Genomic DNA, 21,683 nt, shown 5'->3' on the forward strand with positions numbered 1-21,683 from the left:
GACTGCATTCATCCTGTTTCCTAAGAAACGAGGCAGTAACGTCCTGGCGTTTCGAATGAGAAACGGAATCGTCATGACGCCGAGAACGAGAGGCAGTATCGTCCTGGCGCCAAGAGAGAGGGGAAGGAAATTCCTGGCAGCGTGCCGATGAAGAGGGTGTGCGTTGTCGTACGGCCGACGAAGTGCGCAGAGGTTTCTTGGGAGAGATACCAAGTTCTCTCTTAGAAGAAGATCTCTTAACAGGCAAGGAGACGTCCTTACGTCTGACGGACTGAAAAGGGTGGCTGAAAGCTTGAACTAACGATGAAAGTTGTTCGTGCATAACAACCATGAAAGCTTTAGCAACCTCTGCTGGCTCTCGCGGTGCCGAAGACGGCAGTTGTCGTATGGCTTGACTGGGAGCGCTGGCAGAAGAAGCAGGGAGTTTAGCAGGATTAACTGGGCATCGAAATCGTCTTCCGAAGGATCAGGATCTCGGCTACTCGAACCGGGAGAGGGAGAGCGAGACTGCACATCCCGGTTCCACCCTCTCTTCAGTGGTCTTGATTCGTAACGCCAATTACGTCTGGGAGAACGATCAGGCGAAGACACAAACGTATCCGACACGCCTTTTCTACAGCGGTCAAGAGCAGCCTGGGAGATCACAACAGGACTGTCTGAGGCGACGACTGACCGAGGATAAGCACCTCTCACCCCCTTTCGGCTTTCGACGTACCTTCTCCCTTGGTCCTGGGAGCTTGGTAGGGGTCTAGACCTAGGGGTATGACAGATTCGATCAGTCGCCATCTCCACTGCACTTTCACAAGCACTAATTTCACTTACACCCTTACCTTTAAAGGCTTCCAATTGTGCTTTAATGGCCTCTAATTCAGCAGCTAATTTAGCATACCCAGGGTCATCCGTAGGCACAGATCCTGTAGAAGGGGCAGGAGTTACTTCATTCGGGGAAGGAATAACTTCCAAAGAGGTTACAATTTAAGGGTCAATAGATAAATCTAAGCTAGGCTCACTAGCAGACTTTGACTTTGATTTAGCTCTCCTAACTCTATCAACCTCAAGTTTGCGCACATAGCGCTTCATAGCTAACCAATTATCATCATTTAAAACCTCGTATTCCTTGCACCTATTATCTAGAGCACATTCAAGCCCACGGCAACCCATACAGATAGTTTGAGGGTCAACCGACACTTTCGGCAACCTCACCTTGCAAATATCATTCGCACACATACGACAGTGTACTTCACCAAAAATGATGTCCAAAAAGGCGGTGAAGGGAAAGCGATCCGAAAAAACTCTAAATGGCGGACCAACGATGTTGTCGATCCGGCCGGCAGAGATAATCTGAGGAACAGAAAACGGGAATGATTGCATGTACCACCCTGTAAGGGTTGTTAACCATCTAACCACACAACCACCACACGGCAGTTGCCGCGATTTTCGTTTAAATTCTGCTGAAGCCGGAGGCTCAGCCAGCTATATATATATAAATGCCAGGTAAGTACTATTCATAAAAACAAGAAGTATTTAAAATGCATCTATGGGAAACTTTGCCAAATTCATTCAATTTCCTCCCGACATCATCCTAACAAGATTCTACCTTTTGAAATACTGTAAAAGTTTAAACTAACTTAAAACACATCCGCAACAATATCCTCAATGGCTAACTAAAAAAAGACGAAAAAGCACTACCGTTTTTCAGCAACATAGCAACCACATTCAATTACAATATTGAATAACAAAATTTAAAAAAAAATTACCTAATGCCTGGGCTGCTTGGTGGGGGAAAAGAAAGTAATGGAAAGAGGGATGAAGTTAGCAGATTCACTCCAGGGTTCTTAAATCTAAACTTATGCTAACTGTAAATCTTGTTTAGTAATAATTTCAGGTAACTAAAAAATGGCAAAACAAATAAAGCACTGGATTACAAAAATATTTCTCCAAATTTCTTAGATTCAACTAGATACATTTCTTAATTTTTTTCTGAAATGTGTGCAATTCCTTAAACATAGTATTGAAATAACTAACAACAAAACTGAAGTTTGAAGAGAAAAAATAATATACCTGACATTTCAAAGTCGGAATCATCTTCATTATCTGAATGCAGTTCCTTGTACCTTCTTTTTGCTGCTCTCTGTGCTGCTTGTCGAACTGAAATATTAAAAATAAGCTTCAACATAGTGAACAGCAATGGATGTGAAAATTAATGATTGAAATTACTGTACAAAACTTACTATTATGATTAGCTTTTGTCAACCTTTATTTCCATTTATATTTTCTTACATTACCGATAAAGTATACACATCAATATACCTACATACATATACCAAAGGCACTTCCCCCAATTTTGGGGGGTAGCCGACATCAACAAGAAACAAAACAAAAAAAAGGAGACCTCTACTCTCTACGTTCCTCCAGCCTAACCAGGGACTCAGCCGAGTTCAGCTGGTACTGCTAGGGTGCCACAACCCAACCTCCCACATTTCCACCACAGATGAAGCTTCATACTGCTGAGTCCCCTACTGCTGCTACCTCCGCGGTCATCTAAGGCACCGGAGGAAGCAGCAGGGCCTACCGGAACTGCGTCACAATCACTCGCCATTCATTCCTATTTCTAGCACGCTCTCTTGCCTCTCTCACATCTATCCTCCTATCACCCAGAGCTTTCTTCACACCATCCATCCACCTAAACCTTGGCCTTCCTCTTGTACTTCTCCCATCAACTCTTGCATTCATCACCTTCTTTAGCAGACATCCATTTTCCATTCTCTCAACATGGCCAAACCACCTCAACACATCCATATCCACTCTAGCCGCTAACTCATTTCTTACACCCGTTCTCACCCTCACCACTTCGTTCCTAACCCTATCAACTCTAGATACACCAGCCATACTCCTCAGACACTTCATCTCGAACACATTCAATTTCTGTCTCTCCATCACTTTCATTCCCCACAACTCCGATCCATACATGACAGTTGGTACAATCACTTTCTCATATAGAACTCTCTTTACATTCATGCCCAACCCTCTATTTTTTACTACTCCCTTAACTGCCCCCAACACTTTGCAACCTTCATTGACTCTCTGACATACATCTGCTTCCACTCCACCATTTGCTGCAACAACAGACCCCAAGTACTTCAATTCATCCACCTCCTCAAGTAACTCTCCATTCAACATGACATTCAACCTTGCACCACCTTCCCTTCTCGTACATCTCATAACCTTACTCTTACCCACATTAACTCTCAACTTCCTTCTCTCACACACCCTTCCAAATTCTGTCACTAGTCGGTCAAGCTTCTTTTCTGTGTCTGCTACCAGTACAGTATCATCCGCAAACAACAACTGATTTACCTCCCATTCATGATCATTCTCGCCTACCAGTTTTAATCCTCGTCCAAGCACTCGAGCATTCACCTCTCTCACCACTCCATCAACATACAAGTTAAACAACCACGGCGACATCACACATCCCTGTCTCAATATACCTAATTTCTTATAAATTGATTTTGCATGATACATACGTGTTTAAGAATAAGTATTCAACCTCTAGTTCAATAAAAAAAAAAGAAACCATTTTTAATTCTATGCTCTTCACAGGTTCTAGGCAGCCAACTGCCTGTTTTCAATTTTGTTAACCCTTTCACTGCGGAGAACGACTTTAGTTAACTCAGATTCATAACCTTTCACTGCGGAGAACGACTTTACTCCACACCGTGTAAGAAATTTTAAGCTTAGTGCCTTTTGTTGACGATTTATCTGGCCTCTACATGCTGCCATCTGTTGCCGATTTTAGGAACTACCCACTCTCTGAAGCTCTCGTCTTTCTTCTCCCATTTACTCTATGATTTTGGTAATTTTTTTGTTATTTTTACGTTGTGTCAACATGAAATAATGATATATATGCATGTTTTTTTTCGATATAAATCAATATTAATCATAGAGTTATCGTAATATCATGCTTTCCAACGTTCGTTTACATAAGAGCTCAACAGTTGCCATGACAACTACACAAATAAAAATGTATTTCATAGTATTGGATGTTCAAAATGTGACAGATAATGTTGTTTTCAGAAATCAATATAAAAATTAACTCAATTAAATGAATAATAGTCTAATAACAAACACATTCACAAGAAAAGAAGTTTCGTGTTTTAAATCCGAAGCTTTGTTTACATTCGACAGCTGACGTTCAGTCTGTTATTTGCATTTTTTAAAAGCCTAATTTAGTGATACAAGTTGTTAATAAAGATATAATTTGTTTATAAATGCTTGTTTCACAGTATCATAAATTTCATATTTAATTGTAAATTATGGTATTATTATACTTTTAGCAAAACATTCGATATTGCTCTGCTTTTATCAGTCAGCTGACTTTGTCCTTTTAATTTTTCCCTTTAACTCTGGGTTGAAGAATTATTTCTATTTCTTTTCTTTTATATGTGTGATATGGCCTCTACTTCTCGCCAAATATCTTTAAAAGAAACAGTAGTTACATATAAAGGGAAACTTCCTAAAAAAAAAGTGACAGAAATAGACAAGCCATGTGTTTATGTGGAATACAATAAGTATATGAGGGGAGTTGATAAGTTTGATCAGCTATGCTCAACATATGCTTACAAAAGAAAGTCGGAAATGGTACCAACCAATTTGCCACTTTATCATTGAAGCCGTATTAGTAGACTCAAACATACAACATTCAGAATCCCACTGCTAAGTTGGATAAAAAAAAAATCCAGGGAAAAATTATTAACACTACGTTAGAAGGGTATAAGCGGAGCAAAACTCAAGGAAAGGGTACATTTTCTAATGCAAACGAATCTAAACTAACTGCAAGGCATTTTCCAGCTCAATATGTTGACAAAAACCCCAAACCCCAATGTATTATATGCTCTATCTTGCCAAAGAATTGCTTGATGAAAGGTAAAGGCGAATGTATAGGAAAGCAAACAACTTATTTTTGTGATCAAATTGTTGAAAAGCCCCCTCTTCGTATCATTCCATGTTTTGAGACATATATACCTATAAAGTGTACGAAAAGCATTACTAATGTGGAGAATAAATGTATGAGTCAATGATAAATTGGGTGAAGGATTATTAGTGGAATTGATAAAATCATCATTGGAAAGGAATTTTTGTGATATTTCTTAATTTTTACCTATTTATCTAAGAAATTAAGGCTAAAAGAGATAAACTCAGGTGAAAATATTGTTAAATCCTAAAAATAGAATGGTTATAGAACACAAAAAAGTTAGTTTCATTAAATTTTGAGCATTTTGAATTTTTAGTGAAACATCCTATTTGAATATCCGCAGCGAAAGGGTTAAGATTACCTACAAGCTATTCATAGATTTATTCAATTTCTATAAACTCATATCTAATCCTTGACGTACCTTCCTTTTAATCAAGGTAACAAGGAAAATTATGAGAAAAATTCTTGATACTTATAAGGATTCAACATTTGGATAGGCCTTGGAAAAATACTACTTTACTATTCTATATACACATTTCCATCGTGTAAACAATTCCATAATGAATGACCAGGCAAATATTGAAGGCTATACCAAATCTTCATTTGAAGTAATCAATGAATCTCATTGTATAAAATTGTAGGGGGAGAGGTGTGAGGACCTGTTATGGTTCTCATAATCTGAAATGAACAAAACCTGCAAGGTCTCTGGTTGGAAAAGGGCTGAAGCCAGACGATCAGTATCACTATGCCTGATGGGTGACACAACATCAATCACTTCAGGACCCTGAAAAAGATGGCCAACATTCTTGGGTACCAGAGTTTTAGAAAACTCCGATAAAGAACGGTCTAAATAGGAGATGTTTGCCATCAAAGATTTCTGCTTTTTGCCCCCAGAGAGGAGGAAACAGATGGGTAAAAATCTCACTTAGCATTTTTCTACATCAGGTATTATCTCTCTCACACTAGGAAGGCCGCAATTCCCTATAAAAATCATAAGTAGAAGAAGGGATATAGCACTTGCCTCTACAACTCAGGCATACAGGATGGGAATCGACCTCAACCTAGATCATGAAGGTAACAAACCAATGTCCATCGAGGCAGAGCTAGGTTCTCATATTACCTGTGTCTCCTTTTTATAGTACACATAATATCCATGGCTTTCTCCTTGGAACTGCATATCCCAAATCTTCACTACCAACTGACTGATATATGCTCTTAAATATCACACCATTCTTCGTTGATTGCCTGCTCTTCATTTCTCAAAGTCTCTACGACTGCAAATTGATTTCTACATTCAATTGACAATGTTTTCTCAGTGCTCATTTTCCAGAAGTTTAATTGTATCATACCTAGGTATTCTATGTAAATTTCTGCTGGGTGCCTTCACTTTGAATTTCAAATGTGGCAATTAGGAGCTCGTTCTCACTGCCCCACCTTACCAGTTTCATACATTTCTGAGTCGTCCTCCTCTACTAATGGTTAAGTGATCTATTTTATTTTTGTAATTGCCACATGATGAAGCCCATGTATATTTATGGATGCCCTTGTACTGGAAAGAGAGTACCTCCTATTACAAGATTGTTTGTTGAACAGAAGCTTATAAAATGCGCTTCAATTTTATTTGCAACTTTGCCAAGACCATAAATACCTATCGCAATCTCTATACCTTGACTATCCCTTCCAACTTTGGCATTGAAATCACCAATCATAATTTTCATATCTATCTCTGGGATCTCATCTACTACACTCAGCAGTTCTTCATTGTATTTAACTTTCCTTTCTTCAGTGGAATAATTTGTTGGTGCATAGCAAACTATAACACTCATAATGCACTGCTTTAATTCAAACTTTACAAGTAACAATTAACCATTTACAGCTCTCAACACTGATAATAACTTTTTTTGCTCTTGTGTCATATCATTCTGACCCCTTCTCTTCCAACTCCTTCTGCTCTTCCTTAATAGATACTGTGGTATCATTTATTTCAGCTGGCATGAAAGTTCGCGCACGTCAAAAATTTAGTCATAAATTCACACACTTTAAATTTCATCCATATCATTTTTCCCACACCCAAATCTTTAAACAAAATGTGTGCATAATTATTCGCTGTTATACGGATACTTGTCAACTAGAGCAATCTATTTGGTAGTCACAAACTGATATGCCAACTGTTATAGTAAAGTAGTTGATAGCAACTAACATGGAAATGGAACTAAAAAAAAAAATTCAGTGTCAAAGGTTTTTCAAAAGAGGCACTGTATTAATCCTGTCACACACTTGGTGAAAGGATTTGTCACTAAAGTGAATACTAGTAGTTTATTAGTACATGCAAACATATCAATCATTCTTTTGCATGTATCTTTTACTGTTTGCCAATATAAATAAAAAAGGAAAAAAGATGTTTTCATTAATTATTGGTATATATGCTATGTTATATCATTAGTCCTACACAGACTTGTAGCACGAATGACAACAGTAATTATTTCATGTACACTTTTGAAAAAGAAAAAAAAAAAAAGAAAAAAGAAAAGGAATAATGCTAAATTTGTAAATAAAAGCATTATTATGAATCAGGGCCAATGAAAGATTATTCAGTTAAAGCATGTAAGTGAAAGGCAAAATGATATGCCCATTCTCAGGATGTTACTTTCATAATGGTGCAAGGTATCTTCCGCAAAATAAGCAAAAATTCGGTCTGATTGAACAAAACTGATTTCAGAGTATATACATTGCCTTGGTCTAAGATTTCCTTAACAATCCCCTTCAAATATGCTTCCTTAAGGGCCAAGATTAGGCTATATATCCATTTAGCGAGATCGGTGTTACTGTATGGACAAGAATCCATATAGATTTTGTAGGACAGGATTAAAAATGAAACTATGAGACATTACTCAAGTGCCGTATGTGGATGAGATCAAAAGTGAGGGGTAGATGAAGATGCTTTAGGCATGCTCTTCACAATCCCCAGGAGAGATTAGCTTACCAAACTTTTAACTGGGTTCCACGATGCACTAGAGAAAAGTTGGAATACACAGGCCTACATGGCTGAGGACTAGGAAGCATGAAGTAGATGATGAATGGAGAAGTATTGACTCAAAAGCTAAAGATAGAGATGACTGGCGAAATCCAACCAAGGCCCATTGCATTGAAAGGCGTAAGAGATGATGATGATGATGATACATACAGTATATATAAATCTCCAAGCTTCCCTACTGGGACATTAAACCCAGCTAACAAAATAATTTTCCTTTCAAATCTGCTGCCAAGATGATGGACTAACTACTAATTTAAATAAATATTTATACGCCACAACATTAAAATTATAAGGTAATTTAAATATCTTACCTGGTTTCCGTTTAGATGTCTTTCCAGTGACTTCATCAATGATGTCTTTGAATTCTTTACTAGTTTCGGATATTCCTAAAATTTTGTTAATTCTATTTCGATCAGGAGCCGGGAAGTGTTTCTCAACGAGAGACTCAAACACACCTGTCAAAATACATAGAAGACTGAGTTACTTCAAGTGGTGGTGTACCTTTACAATTCCAGTTTGTATCCATTACCTCTCAACTGATTTGTGCTGAGCGTGTATAGATTCTTGTAATCTACATTTGTTAATCTTTTAAGAATTTTGAATGCCTCTATTAACTGTCCCCCTTAGTTGTCGAGCTTGTAGATCAAATACGTTCAAACATTCAAAATGGAGAGAAAAAAAAAAAAAAATTTCCCTTTCCCTATATTACCTTTTGCGGTGGAGACAAAATCAGACAATTCACCATCATCTTTCTCAAGCTGCTCCAGTGTACGAGCTTCACCAGTCGACTGAAGACCTATCACAACACATCGGTTTGTTTTTACAGCCTCCCGTGCCAATCGCACAGCATGATCGACCTACGGAGAAATTTCAAGACCTTCAAAATAAAATGAACACTTAATCTATAAAGCATCAAGTTACATAACAAGCCTTGATAAAATTAGTTTTCAAGAGAATATTTTAGCCTAAAAGGCAAAAGTAATCCAATTTTTAGAGTAAAACATCAAATTATGAACTAATTCTACAACTAATAAAGGTTTTTGTCATTTTTTCAACTAATAATTAGTACCTTCTTCCTCAATAATGTCCGATTATGTTCAACTTAAAACAAATACAAATTCCTCTCACCTTTGATGCTATACATAAATACTTGAAAAACCGTTGATGTGAAGACCAAAACTGTCCCCACATAGATTTCTTCATGCCTTTCTCAGCATTGATAAGTTCCGACGCTTCCTGAAACTTCTGTCTCGCTGACACCCACTGGTGATATGAAAAACAAGAAAAAGTAAATAACATGCTAAACCATCTGAAAATGAAACATTACCATGAATTCAAAAAGATACACCATACACAAAGGAATTATCATTTTTACATACATATACCAAGGCACTTCCCTCAATTTTGGGGGGTAGCCGACATCAAACAAATGAAACAAAAGAAAAAGGGGACCTCTACTCTCTACGTTCCTCCTAGTCTGATAAGGGACTCAACCAAGTTCAGCTGGTACTGCTAGGGTGCCACAGCCCACCCTCCCCCGTTATCCATCACAGATGAAGCTTCACAATGCTGAATCCCCTATTGCTGCTACCTCCGCCGTCATCTAAGGCACCGGAGGAAGCAGCAGGGCCTACCGGAACTGCGTCACAATTGCTCGCCATTCATTCCTATTTCTAGGACACTCTCTTGCCTCTCTCACATTTATCCTCCTATCACCCAGAGCTTTCTTCACTCCATCCATCCACCCAAACTTTGGCCTTCTTGTACTTCTCCCATCAACTCTTGCATTCACCATTTTCTTTAGCAGACAGCCATTTTCCATTCTCTCCACCTCAACACATTCATATCCACTCTAGCTCCTAACTCGTTCTCTAATGATTATTGTTAGTATTATTATTACTAGCTAGGCTATAACCCTAGTTAGAGAGCAAAATGCCATAAGCACAATGGCTCCAACGGAAACAAATAGCCCAGTGAGGAAAGGAAATAAACTACAAGAGAACAATAAACTATGAAAACTTAAAAAAAAAAAAAAAAAAAAAAAAAAAAAAAAAAAAGAGAGAAACAAGTCAGAAAAGAATGCCCAAGTGTACTCCGAAGCAAGAGAACTAATCCAAATCTGTGAAGGCCATAGTATGGAGGCAGCAGAGATTTCATAGTTTGTTAAAATTTCAAATAAAATTATGAAAATGTTAAAAAGGGGAATTTTTTTTTTTATTTTATCTTTAATTGTTTATTTTTTGCAATTCAATTTCTTGGAATTGATTTGGAATGAGTGATTTTTTAAATGAAACACTTGTAAAATATAAACAAAAATACGTTAGAAGTTCGAGCCGCAAGTTAGGACGTCAGTTGGAGTTACAAACTCACGGAAGAAACTCCAAGTGTCACTCTTGTAAAGTGTTCAACCTTATTTGCAGTCATTGCGTATTTTAAGTAATTATAGTGTATTTCAACATGATACTGGCCCCATCAGTATTTGTAAGTGCCCTGTACTTGTCTGAAAAAGTCGTCTTAAGCTCGGCATCTTGTGTCTCCTTTGGAAACCCAAATGCAGTAGCATGGGTAAGTGCTTGAACGCCATAACATAGTTCCAGTACAATATCTGGATAATTGTTAGCCTACCTACTAACTCGGAACCTGAAACTATGGGGAATTGAAAACTACATAGTGATTCTGCCATAAAAATAAATAATATTCACTCGTGATCTATGGCACTACCCAAGACCCGAGAATAATGGTTCGATTTTAGTGTCCTTCAAATAGAAGAGCTGCTTACCATAGCTCAAGAGTCTCTTCTACCCTTACCACGAGGAATGTAGCCACCAAACAATTATTATTATTATTATTATTAAATGCTAAGCTACAACCCTAGTTGGAAAAGCAGGATGCTATAAGCCCAGGGGCCCCAACAGGGAAAATAGCTCAGTGAGGAAAGGAAACAAGGAAAAATAAAATATTTTAAGAATAGTAACAACATTTAAATAAATATTTCCTATATAAACAATAAAAACTTCAACAAAACAAGAGAAAGAGAAACTAGATACAATAGTGTGCCTGAGTGTACCCTCAAGCAAGAGAACTCTAACCCAAGACAGTGGAAGGCCATGGTACAGAGGCTATAGCACTACCCAAGACTAGAGAACAATGGTTTGATTTTGGAGTGTCCTTCTCCTAGAAGAGCAGCTTACCATAGCTAAAGAGTCTCTTCTACCCTTACCAAGAGGAAAGTAGCCACTGAACAATTACATTGCCGTAGTTAACCCCTTAGGTGAAGAAGAATTGTTTCGTAATCTCAGTGTTGTCAGGTGTATGAGGACAGAGGAGAATCTGTAAAGAATAGGCCAGACTATTCGGTGTCTGTGTAGGCAAAGGGAAAGAACCGTAACCAGAGAGAAGGATCCAATATGGTACTGTCTGGCCAGTCAAAGGACCCCCTAACTCTCTAGCAGTAGTATCTCAACGGGCGGCTGGTGCCCTGGCCAACCTACTACCTATAAATTACAGTACAGAAGTTAATTCCTGGAGCAAAGAAGAATTGTCATCATCTTAGTGTTGTCAGGTGTTTGCGGAAAGAGGAGAATATGGAAAGAATAGGCCAGACTATTTGGTGTATGTGTAGGCAAAGACAAAATGATCCATAACCAGACAGAGGGGGATCCAATATAGTACTGTATAGCTAGTCAAAGGATCCAATAACTTTCTAGCAGTAGTATTTCAACAGCTGGCTGGTGCCCTGACCAACCTACTACCTACTACCTCAACACATGAAAATTAACCAATCATTTCCTTCATTTTTAGTGGCTAAATCACCTTGTAAGTTATAAAATTCTTACTCTTCTTACTTCATTTATATTTCTTATTTGATTTCATCAATACTGTTTTGCCTTTTCCTAATAAGAATTTTGTCATTACTTTTCCCATCATCCCTGACACTCTCTCAATACATGTTCCACTGGTAAGTGTCTCTAAGAGATTCCAAGATTGTGGTAACCAATACCACAGCCTAAGATGAAATACAAGTTATTTTATCATAGCAAAGGCTACTATGCCTAAGATGAAATACAAGTTATTTCATCATAGCAAAGGCTACTATGCCTAAGATGAAATATAAGTTATTTTATCATAGCAAAGGCTTTAACCCCTTCGCTACGTTATATTTACAAATATAAACCACATGGATCTTAAAATTACTTTAAAATTTCTCATAGCTCATATATCTTACAATTCACATGGGAAATTCCACTAAAAAATCTCCTCCTGTCTGATATCAGGCCCTCCTACTTTCTTCAGCCAACCAACGTCATAAGGATTTTAGCCTTTATTTCTGTTGTGCAAGAATTACTTTAGTCTTTTTATTACTAACATAAATTACTTTAGTCTTTTTATTACTATGTAAAATATCACACCACACTCTTTAGACAATGACGACATTCCCTACCTAAAGCATTACTCAAACCCCCACAGACACCTCCAGGTTAGAGATTTAGGGATCCTCACATCTCATCTTTCACCAATCAAAATACTTGTGATTCTAGTCCTTATTAGTAAGTTTGTAAGGTTATTTTAGTGTAGCTCTTCAAATACCATCTGTTCTCCCCCTATGACAAAAACGTCTTACCATCAAGGCAAGATACTGACACATGACGAGATTTACCTTTTTCTTATTCTATTCCTTTTTTCTCAACTAAAATTTTACAAAATATCATAATCTTCATGTCTTCTATATTTCATATTAGCATTGTTCATTGTTTTCCCTACTGTCATCATTTCCATTTATCAAAATTCTACACAGTATCAAAAAGATCCGCTCAGATGAATATTCTGGGCAACTTGGACGACGACAAATATTTGTCATGTTCTTACATGAGCAGTCTCTATAGGCTACTCAAGCCTGTAAAATACCAAAGAAAAAGATTTATTCAGTTCATAATAACAATCACAGGTGAAATGACAGAACGAACGAACAAAACTATGTCTAGTGAACTAAATTTATATTACGTCTCTCTCTCTCTCTCTCTCTCTCTCTCTCTCGGGAGCAGAAATATGTTTCTTTGGTAATCAATTTTTGGTTGTTTATCATATACCTTTTAAATAATATATTAGGGAATACTTCTTGTCTCAAAGGAAACAAACGGATATTTTCATTACATTTCTGTATAATATAAAATCTATTATTACTGATGAGAAGTTTTATATCTTGTTGGCTATTTATCGTGGAATTGATATGGAAAAAAGTCACTTCTATGAACATCAACTTTAATTTTACACACAAAATCACAGTCCTTTACCATTATTTAGAGAAAATGCTGAAAAAAAAAATCCCTGAAAAAATATTCTATAATCACTTAAACATAAATGGAAAAAATATTTTGGTTGTTTAGCAAAATACAATAGAAAATGAAGAAAACTTGAAAAATTTACTCTGTAATAGCAGTAAAACATGGAAGAGTAGTTATCACAGAGTACGTGTGCAAGTGTCTCCGATGGCGACAAATCTTGTAAAGTATATACTAGATGTGCTTACTCGTAGTGAAGGGGTAAAATAAAATGTTGCTGGTATGCAGAGAAAGAAGAGGATGATTTCTATGGAGACGAAGCTTGAGATAATCAAGAAGTATGAGGCTGACATGCGGTTAAATGTGATCACCAAGGAGCATGGCTGAAATCAATAGATGATAAGGCACCATCTTTAAACAGAAGGAAATCGTCAAGGCAGCAATACCTTCTAAGGGCGTGACTGTTTCTCCACTAAGAGGAGCTGTGTCCATGGAGACACGATTACCGAGACAATTTGACACAATACCAGCGCCATTTTCAGTGATCTCATGCGTGCTCAGGCCAAAGATGATGCAGAAGAGACATCGAAGCAGTCACCCCAGTGTTCAAGGCTTCATGGGGCTGGTTTGAAAAATTCATGAAATGGTTTGGGATTCATTAGGTGGTGCGGCATGGGGAGGCTACCAGCTCAGAAACGAAAGCGGCCGCAGCCTTTGCTAAGATGTTTGACGAGTTGACAATCAAGGAGGGCTACAATCCACAGTGTCTTCAACTGTGATGAAACTGGGCTTTTATGGAAGAAAATGCCTTGTTGAACGTACATCATAGCGTTAGAGAAGAAGCTATCTGGGCATAAGCCTACAGAGGACAGGCTTCCCCTTGCATTCTGTGCATACGCCAGAGGGGATTGCAAGGTGAAGCCCTGGCTGGTGTATCACTCGGAGACTCCTCGAGCCCTCAAGGCCCACAAAGTGCATAAGGAGAAGTTTAGAGGACTAATCCAAAAGCCTGGTTAACAATTCTTGTTCATCAAGAGGGAAATATTTGTTTCGTCCCGACTGTATTAAAATATTTGGAAGAGAAGCGCCTCCCTCAGAAATGCCTGCTGGTGTTGGACAATGCCCCTGCTCACCCTCCAGGCCTCGTGGATTATTCATTCATCAAGGTTCTTTATCTTCGATGAACACCACCCCTCTCCTCCAGCCCATAGACCAGCAAGTAATTTCCAATTTCAAGATGCTCTATCCAAAACATCTATCACCAACAGCACAAACCTCACAATGTGTGAATTTTGGAAGGAGAATTTTTATGTTGTGTTATACCTAAGACTCATCGAATTAGCTTGGCAGGTTTCAAAATGCCCCTTGTACTCTTCGTAGAAGAAGCTACGACCTGATGTCATCTCCCTCGAGACTTCGAGTTCTTCCACGTAAGCCTAATTGAAGCCGATGCCAAAAATGCTGATGATCTTGAACTTGTTGCGCAACATGAGGTTGCCAAGATCGCTACACTCAGGAGATCCATGGGCCTGGAAGTTAATGAGGACGACATTAATGAGCTTCTCGAAGAGTACCATGAGGAACTCACGACAGCAAGGAGGTTGAGGATGGCCAATGGGGACGGGAGCGAGGCAGGTGACAGCCGACAGTGTTGACTGACGAGTGATGCATCATACTGTGAATGTACGTGAGTAATAACTCAATTTACAATAAAACAAATACAAATAGAGTAAGAATGTGTTTTTATTGTTTCTGTGACCATCAAATACAGGTAGTCGCCGACTTACGACAGAGATTGGGCCAGAGTCGATTTCGTCATATGTCGAACTAAAAAAGTGAAGTTTCCGCAGAGTTATTATGATGCGTTATGGATTCGGCGATCATCTCGATCATATTTTATCAATATTGTCTTTATTGATTATTATTACTGCATTTTCACGTTTCATAGAATATCACATGCTCTATTAATGCCTTTTTGTATTGCATTTCTCAATTTTGGAAGCATTTTACCAGTCAAGAATTACTTAAAATTTTGTTTAACTTTGGTTATGATCAGCTGATATGAAAGTGGCGCTACCTACCGTATCAGAATATGGCGTACATACGAATGGCAATTTTTTTCTTTTATCTTAATTTCTTATCTTATTAAAAATATCTTCATGATGAATATTACATCAGCGCCAATATGTTACAGGAAATCAGTTTCCATACAGTTCACCTCATTATTAGGTATCATGCGAAATCATTATAGTTCTTTCTCTGTGCGTGTGTGTGTGCACTTGCTCTCGCAATCGCATACGGGTAGTATTTCTAACGCTTCTTACAGTATTCAATTTTAGTTCAATATTAATCCTCCATAATTCATTAGACATTATTGTTTTTAATTGTCGTTCATTAAAACTCGTTCTTATTTTATTTTCAATTTCTTGAGCATTTCAATAATCAACAATTACTTTTGATCTACTTTCAGTTGGCATCAGCTGATCTCAAGGTCACGCTGCCATATCATGATAAAGGGCACATAGTAAGAAGAACAATGATTTATATAATTTTCTTGACATTCGAAATCTCTTCAAATATGTTATAGGTTATCACATTTTCCATACAGTTCGTTTATAGGCCTCATTATTAGTTTTAAAAGGAATACGCACCTCTCTCTCTCTCTCTATTTTTAATTCACTATTAAATCTTCATATTTCTTTGGACATTATTAGAATTTTTTTGTATTATTACTCAATGTTTCGATTATGGGGAATGGTAACGTATCTGAACGAAATCATTTGATTTGCCACTCGCCTTCCACCAGAAATATGACGTCATCAGACTTTTTTTTTTTTAATTTACGTTAAGTTGTACTATTCTCATAACTCCTAATACAGACCACTGAAACACTTGATATCGCTACTCATTGTTTCGATGATGGGAATACTATAACAACATTACTCGGTAACACGTTGAAAGGAAATCCTTCGGTTAGCCAGCGCGCTTCCGCCAGAAATTTGACGTCACACGACACGTGACATACTCTACAAAGAATGACTTGCAAAATATGTAAATAAATTTTTTTTTCCATGCAAGAGATGAAAAAAAATACTAACTTACCAACGAAAAGTATTTTATTTTCATTATGTAAAAAGAAATATATTGTTTTTAAGAAAATAATCTGCCCTATTGGTGTACTTTCTTTAGGTAAATATCGATCTATGAATAGAGATTTGTCTAAATAAAACTAGCGTAGATTCAAAGTTACGCTACGTAGTACTCATGACAACCGATACAGATCCACATAATACTTTGTATCATTACTTGATAGTTCGATAATGGGAATACTAATATTAATCTTTAGCCTATTGAAAGGAAATCACTGTATTGCCCGGTCGCTTTCCGCCGGTGATATGGCGTCACCAGACATATAATATGGACTCGACAGAAATTAAAACCTTTCCTAATGTATTTTTTACTAAAAATGGATACTGTATATTATCAATAAAAGAACATATTAATTTTCTGATATAAATTAGTTTATTTCTATGCAAGAAAATATATTTCCAACGAAAATATTCGTCCTCTTAGCGTACCATTTCTGATAGACTTGTGACGGCATTAACCAGCAAACAAAAAATGTCGTAAAGTCGAATCATCATAAGTCGCATAGGTCGCAAGTCGGGCATTACCTGTATACCAACAATATGTTGTTCAAGTTTCGTAGCAACAAATCCCAAAATAGTCAGCCTTTCCCAATGTCCAGGAACGTAACTACCCCTATTACCATTATCTCTTATGGCGAGATTATGTACCATTAACCAAAACTCTCCAGGAACACAACCCTCGTATTAATGGGGAGTTTACTGTACATAAATGAGATTTGCCAGTCATTTCAGGAAAATTTAAAAAAGCAGGCAGAAACAAGCTTCCCTGGGTAGTTATTTATTAAAGACCTTCGATACTAGGCGGCCAAGAGGAAGCTTTAAAAACCGAAGAAGAAGTGATGAAGAAAATTATCAAATTTAAAAATATAATGTAAAAAAAAAAAAAAAAAAAAAAAAAAAAAAAAAAAAAAAAGATAATTTTATTTCTAGTTTTTCATAAAAATTAAGTGTTAACCTACCTTTTGTTAATGTATATCGTAATGTTAAGTGTTCACGTTTTCTACCATTTTTTTTTTAATGTTTCACAAAGTTAAGTGGTAATGTTTTCTGCCATTTGTTAATGTATTTCGTAGAGTTGAGTGTTCATTTTTTTTCTGCCACTTGTTAATGTTTTTTGCCGTTTCTCCTCCTCTGCCACCTGGCCCTTAGCTTTCGAACATCGCCTCACTCCAAAGGCAAGGTTCCACATTTTTGTTACTATATTTTCCATTAGTTATTGCAATACCGTACTGTCCGTTCTAATTATACATTTAATTTACACGTATTAACGATCAAATTATTGAATGATCCAAGTGGTTGTATTTCATTGTGATTAGTACAGTTAAGCCTGAAAATAAAATTTAATCTGATGTTTTTGTAGAGCTTGGAAGAAATTAAGCAATTTACATGTTAAACATGTTGGAACCAATTAGGCAACTTACATGTAAAATGTGACTCATCATACGAAAAAATCTCAACAGGAAAGTCAATCCGGAACCAAGCAATTTCCCATCTTGAGGCATTACTGTATACCCATTTACTCTGGTAAAATAAACACAGCTATATTTTACAAAATGAATTATGAAAAAAAATGAGAGAGAGAGAGAGAGAGGAGAGAGAGAGTGAGAGAGAGAGAGAGAGAGAGAGGGGAGAAATTTTTTAGGGCTTGGAACAAATTAGGCGATTAACATGTTAAACGTCTCATCATACAAAAAAAAAATCTAGACAGGAAAGCCACTAAAAAACCAATTAATTTTGTATCTTGAGGCATTACTGTATATCCATTTACTGAGGTAAAAAAATACCTGGTATGGATGGTGTGAAAGCTGAGATGTTGAAGGAAGGGGGTGTGACTGTACTTGAATGGTTGGTGAGATTGTTTAATATGTGTTTTGTGTTGTCGATGGTACCAGTAGATTGGGTCTGTGCATGTATTGTACCACTATATAAGGGTAAGGGAGACGTGCATGAGTGTTGTAATTCAAGAGGTATTAGTTTGTTTAGTGTAGTTGGAAAAGTGTATGGTAGAGTACTGAATAATAGGATTAAGGATAAAACAGAGAATGCAATCTTGGAAGTACAGGGTGGTTTTAGAAGAGGTAGGGGTTGTATGAATCACATTTTTACAGTAAAGCAGATATGCGAGAAATATTTAGCAAAAGGTAAGGAGGTGTATGTTGCGTTTATGGATCTGGAGAAAGCATATAATAGAGTTGATAGGGAAACAATGTGGAATGTGATGAGGTTATATGGAGTTGGTGGAAGGTTGTTGCAAGCAGTGAAAAGTTTCTACAAAGGTAGTAAAGCATGTGTTAGAATAGGAAATGAAGTGAGCGATTGGTTTCCGGTGAGAGTGGGGCTGAGACAGGGATGTGTGATGTCGCCGTGGTTGTTTAACTTGTATGTTGATGGAGTGGTGAGAGAGGTGAATGCTTGAGTGCTTGGACGAGGATTAAAACAGGTAGGCGAGAATGATCATGAATGGGAGGTAAATCAGTTGTTGTTTGCAGATGATACTGTACTGGTAGCAGACACAGAAAAGAAGCTTGACCAACTAGTGACAGAATTTGGAAGGGTGTGTGAGAGAAGAAGTTGAGAGTTAATGTGGGTAAGAGTAAGGTTGTGAGATGTACGAAAAGGGAAGGTTGTGCAAGGTTGAATGTCATGTTGAATGGAGAGTTACTTGAGGAGGTGGATCAGTTTAAGTACTTGGGGTCTGTTGTTGCAGCAAATGGTGGAGTGGAAGCAGATGTACATCAGAGAGTGAATGAAGGTTGCAAGGTGTTGGGGGCAGTTAAGGGAGTAGTAAAAAATAGAGGGTTGGGCATGAATGTAAAGAGAGTTCTATATGAGAAAGTGATTGTACCAACTGTGATGTATGGATCGGAGTTGTGGGGGATGAAAGTGATGGAGAGACAGAAATTGAATGTGTTTGAGATGAAGTGTCTGAGGAGTATGGCTGGTGTATCTCGAGTAGATAGGGTTAGGAACGAAGTGGTGAGGGTGAGAACAGGTGTAAGAAATGAGTTAGCGGCTAGAGGGGATATGAATGAGTTGAGGTGGTTTGGCCATGTTGAGAGAATGGAAAATGGCTGTCTGCTAAAGAAGGTGATGAATGCAAGAGTTGATGGGAGAAGTACAAGAGGAAGGCAAGGTTTAGGTGGATGGATGGTGTGAAGAAAGCTCTGGGTGATAGGAGGATAGATGTGAGAGAGGCAAGAGAGCGTGCTAGAAATAGGAATGAATGGCGAGCGATTGTGACGCAGTTCCGGTAGGCCCTGCTGCTTCCTCCGGTGCCTTAGATGACCGCGGAGGGTAGCAGCAGTAGGGGATTCAGCAGTATGAAGCTTCATCTGTGGGTGGAAAATGTGGGAGGGTGGGCTGTGGCACCCTAGCAGTAACCAGCTGAACTCGGCTGAGTCCCTGGTTAGGCTGGAGGAATGTAGAGAGTAGAGGTCCCCTTTTTTGTTTTTGTTTTGTTTTTGTTTTGTTTCTTTGTTGATGTCGGCTACCCCCCAAAATTGGGAGAAGTGCCTTTGGTATAAGGATGGATATATATATATATATATGAGAGAGAGAGAGAGAGAGAGAGAGAGAGAGACACTAATAAAAGAATTAGTTGACAGAATGAGATTTATCCTTTCTACAAAATAATATTGTTTTATAGCCAATACCCACATTCCCTACCTTAAGTATTACTGCACCCCACCCTATTTGACACCCCAAATTGGGAGACTGACATCGTACCACCAATCAAAATACCTGATATTCTCGTCCTTATTCATGATTATTTAGGGTCTATTTTAATGTATTCACATCTAACCTCATCACCAACCAAAATTACTTGCAATTCCAGTCTTATTCATGATTATGTAAGGTTTGTTTTATTTTTTCTTTATGTTGTCACTCAAATCAGAGAGAAAAACTCCCTGCCTTATAGTATAAGTCCCACCCATGAGACGAAAACTAACCTTTTCCGTAAAGGAAACAGTTGACAGAAGACTGAAATTCATCTTTTTTCTGATTTTATTTCTTTTATCTCAACTATCATTTTCACAAAATATCATCTTCACGCTTTATAAATTTCATACTAATTAGTAGTGTTCATTTTTTTCACGAGTAAAAGTTAGCCTATTGTGATTATTTCCATTTATTGCCGTTCTACCATTTCTATGCAGTATTCGTCATGTTCTTACATGCAGTCTACTGTATTCCAACCTCGTGAAATAGCCAAAACAGGAATGATTTAGTTCTTAGTGGCAGTTGCTTGCAAGGTGGAATGACAAACGAACAAAGAAATCTAATTTCTAATGAACAAAATTTATATTCTCTCTCTCTCTCTCTCTCTCTACATATATATATTTTTGTCAAAAGTTTTTGTTGTTTCGTATTGGTTTATCGTATTTATAACTTATGATTTTAAATAAAATACTTCTTGTGTCAAAAGAAATAAATGGATATTTTCATTACAGTTTTGTAAAACGTAAAGTTCACTATTACTAACGAGTAGTTTTATATCTTGTGACGGCTACTTATTGTGGAATCATAACAAAATAACATAAGTCACCTAAATGAATTTAAAGTTTTTTCTACACATAAAATCACATTGTTTACCATTATTTAGAGATAATTACATAAAACCTTTTTTTTTTTTTCACATTATTCTATAATCACTTATCAATAAATGGAAAATTTTTTGGTTGTTTAGATTGAAATACAATGGAGAAGAAAGCAAACTTTTGAAGAAATCATTCTGTAATCAGCAATGAAACAAATAAACATGGAAATGTAGCTTCTTTTAGGATAAATGAGTGAGTATATCCGATGATGACAAATATCCTATTGAGCTCCAATAGTGAAATGCAGGGCCTCGTAGCAAAAGGGTTAAAAACACAACTGCAGTATATGATTATACTGAGCACATTTTTCAGGGCGATGACGTCACAAGTCTATTCGGAATAGGACGAATATTTCCTTGAAAATAATTTATTTTCGTGTATAAAAATAAACTGATTTATCCTGGTAAATTATTATTTTCTTTATTTGTTAATATACAGTATCAAATTTCAGTAAAAATTACATTAAGAAAAGTTTTTAATATCTGTCGAGTTCATTTTTTATGTCTGGTGACGTCATATCACTGGCAGAAAGCGACCAGGAAACACAGTGATTTCCTTCCAATGGGCTAACGATTAATATTAGTATTCCCATTATCGAAATATTAAGTAACGATACAAAGTATTTTGTGAGTCTCTATCGGTTGTCAT

General features: G+C 37.1%; 1 protein-coding gene across 1 annotated transcript in view; it reads right to left on the reverse strand.

Moving 5' to 3' along the window:
* The window catches only part of sno (strawberry notch), a 276,724-nt gene that overhangs the window by 14,986 nt on the left and 240,055 nt on the right, over positions 1-21,683 (reverse strand). The window contains exons 13-16 of the mRNA XM_068368814.1: positions 9,138-9,272; positions 8,719-8,866; positions 8,321-8,464; positions 2,062-2,148 (exon numbers count right to left, since the gene is read on the reverse strand). Of these exons, the coding sequence (XP_068224915.1) occupies positions 2,062-2,148; positions 8,321-8,464; positions 8,719-8,866; positions 9,138-9,272 (514 nt within the window). The remainder of the gene's footprint in view (positions 1-2,061; positions 2,149-8,320; positions 8,465-8,718; positions 8,867-9,137; positions 9,273-21,683) is intronic.

The sequence above is a fragment of the Palaemon carinicauda genome, chromosome 3 (assembly GCF_036898095.1).
Source record: "Palaemon carinicauda isolate YSFRI2023 chromosome 3, ASM3689809v2, whole genome shotgun sequence".
Lineage (NCBI taxonomy): Eukaryota > Metazoa > Arthropoda > Malacostraca > Decapoda > Palaemonidae > Palaemon > Palaemon carinicauda.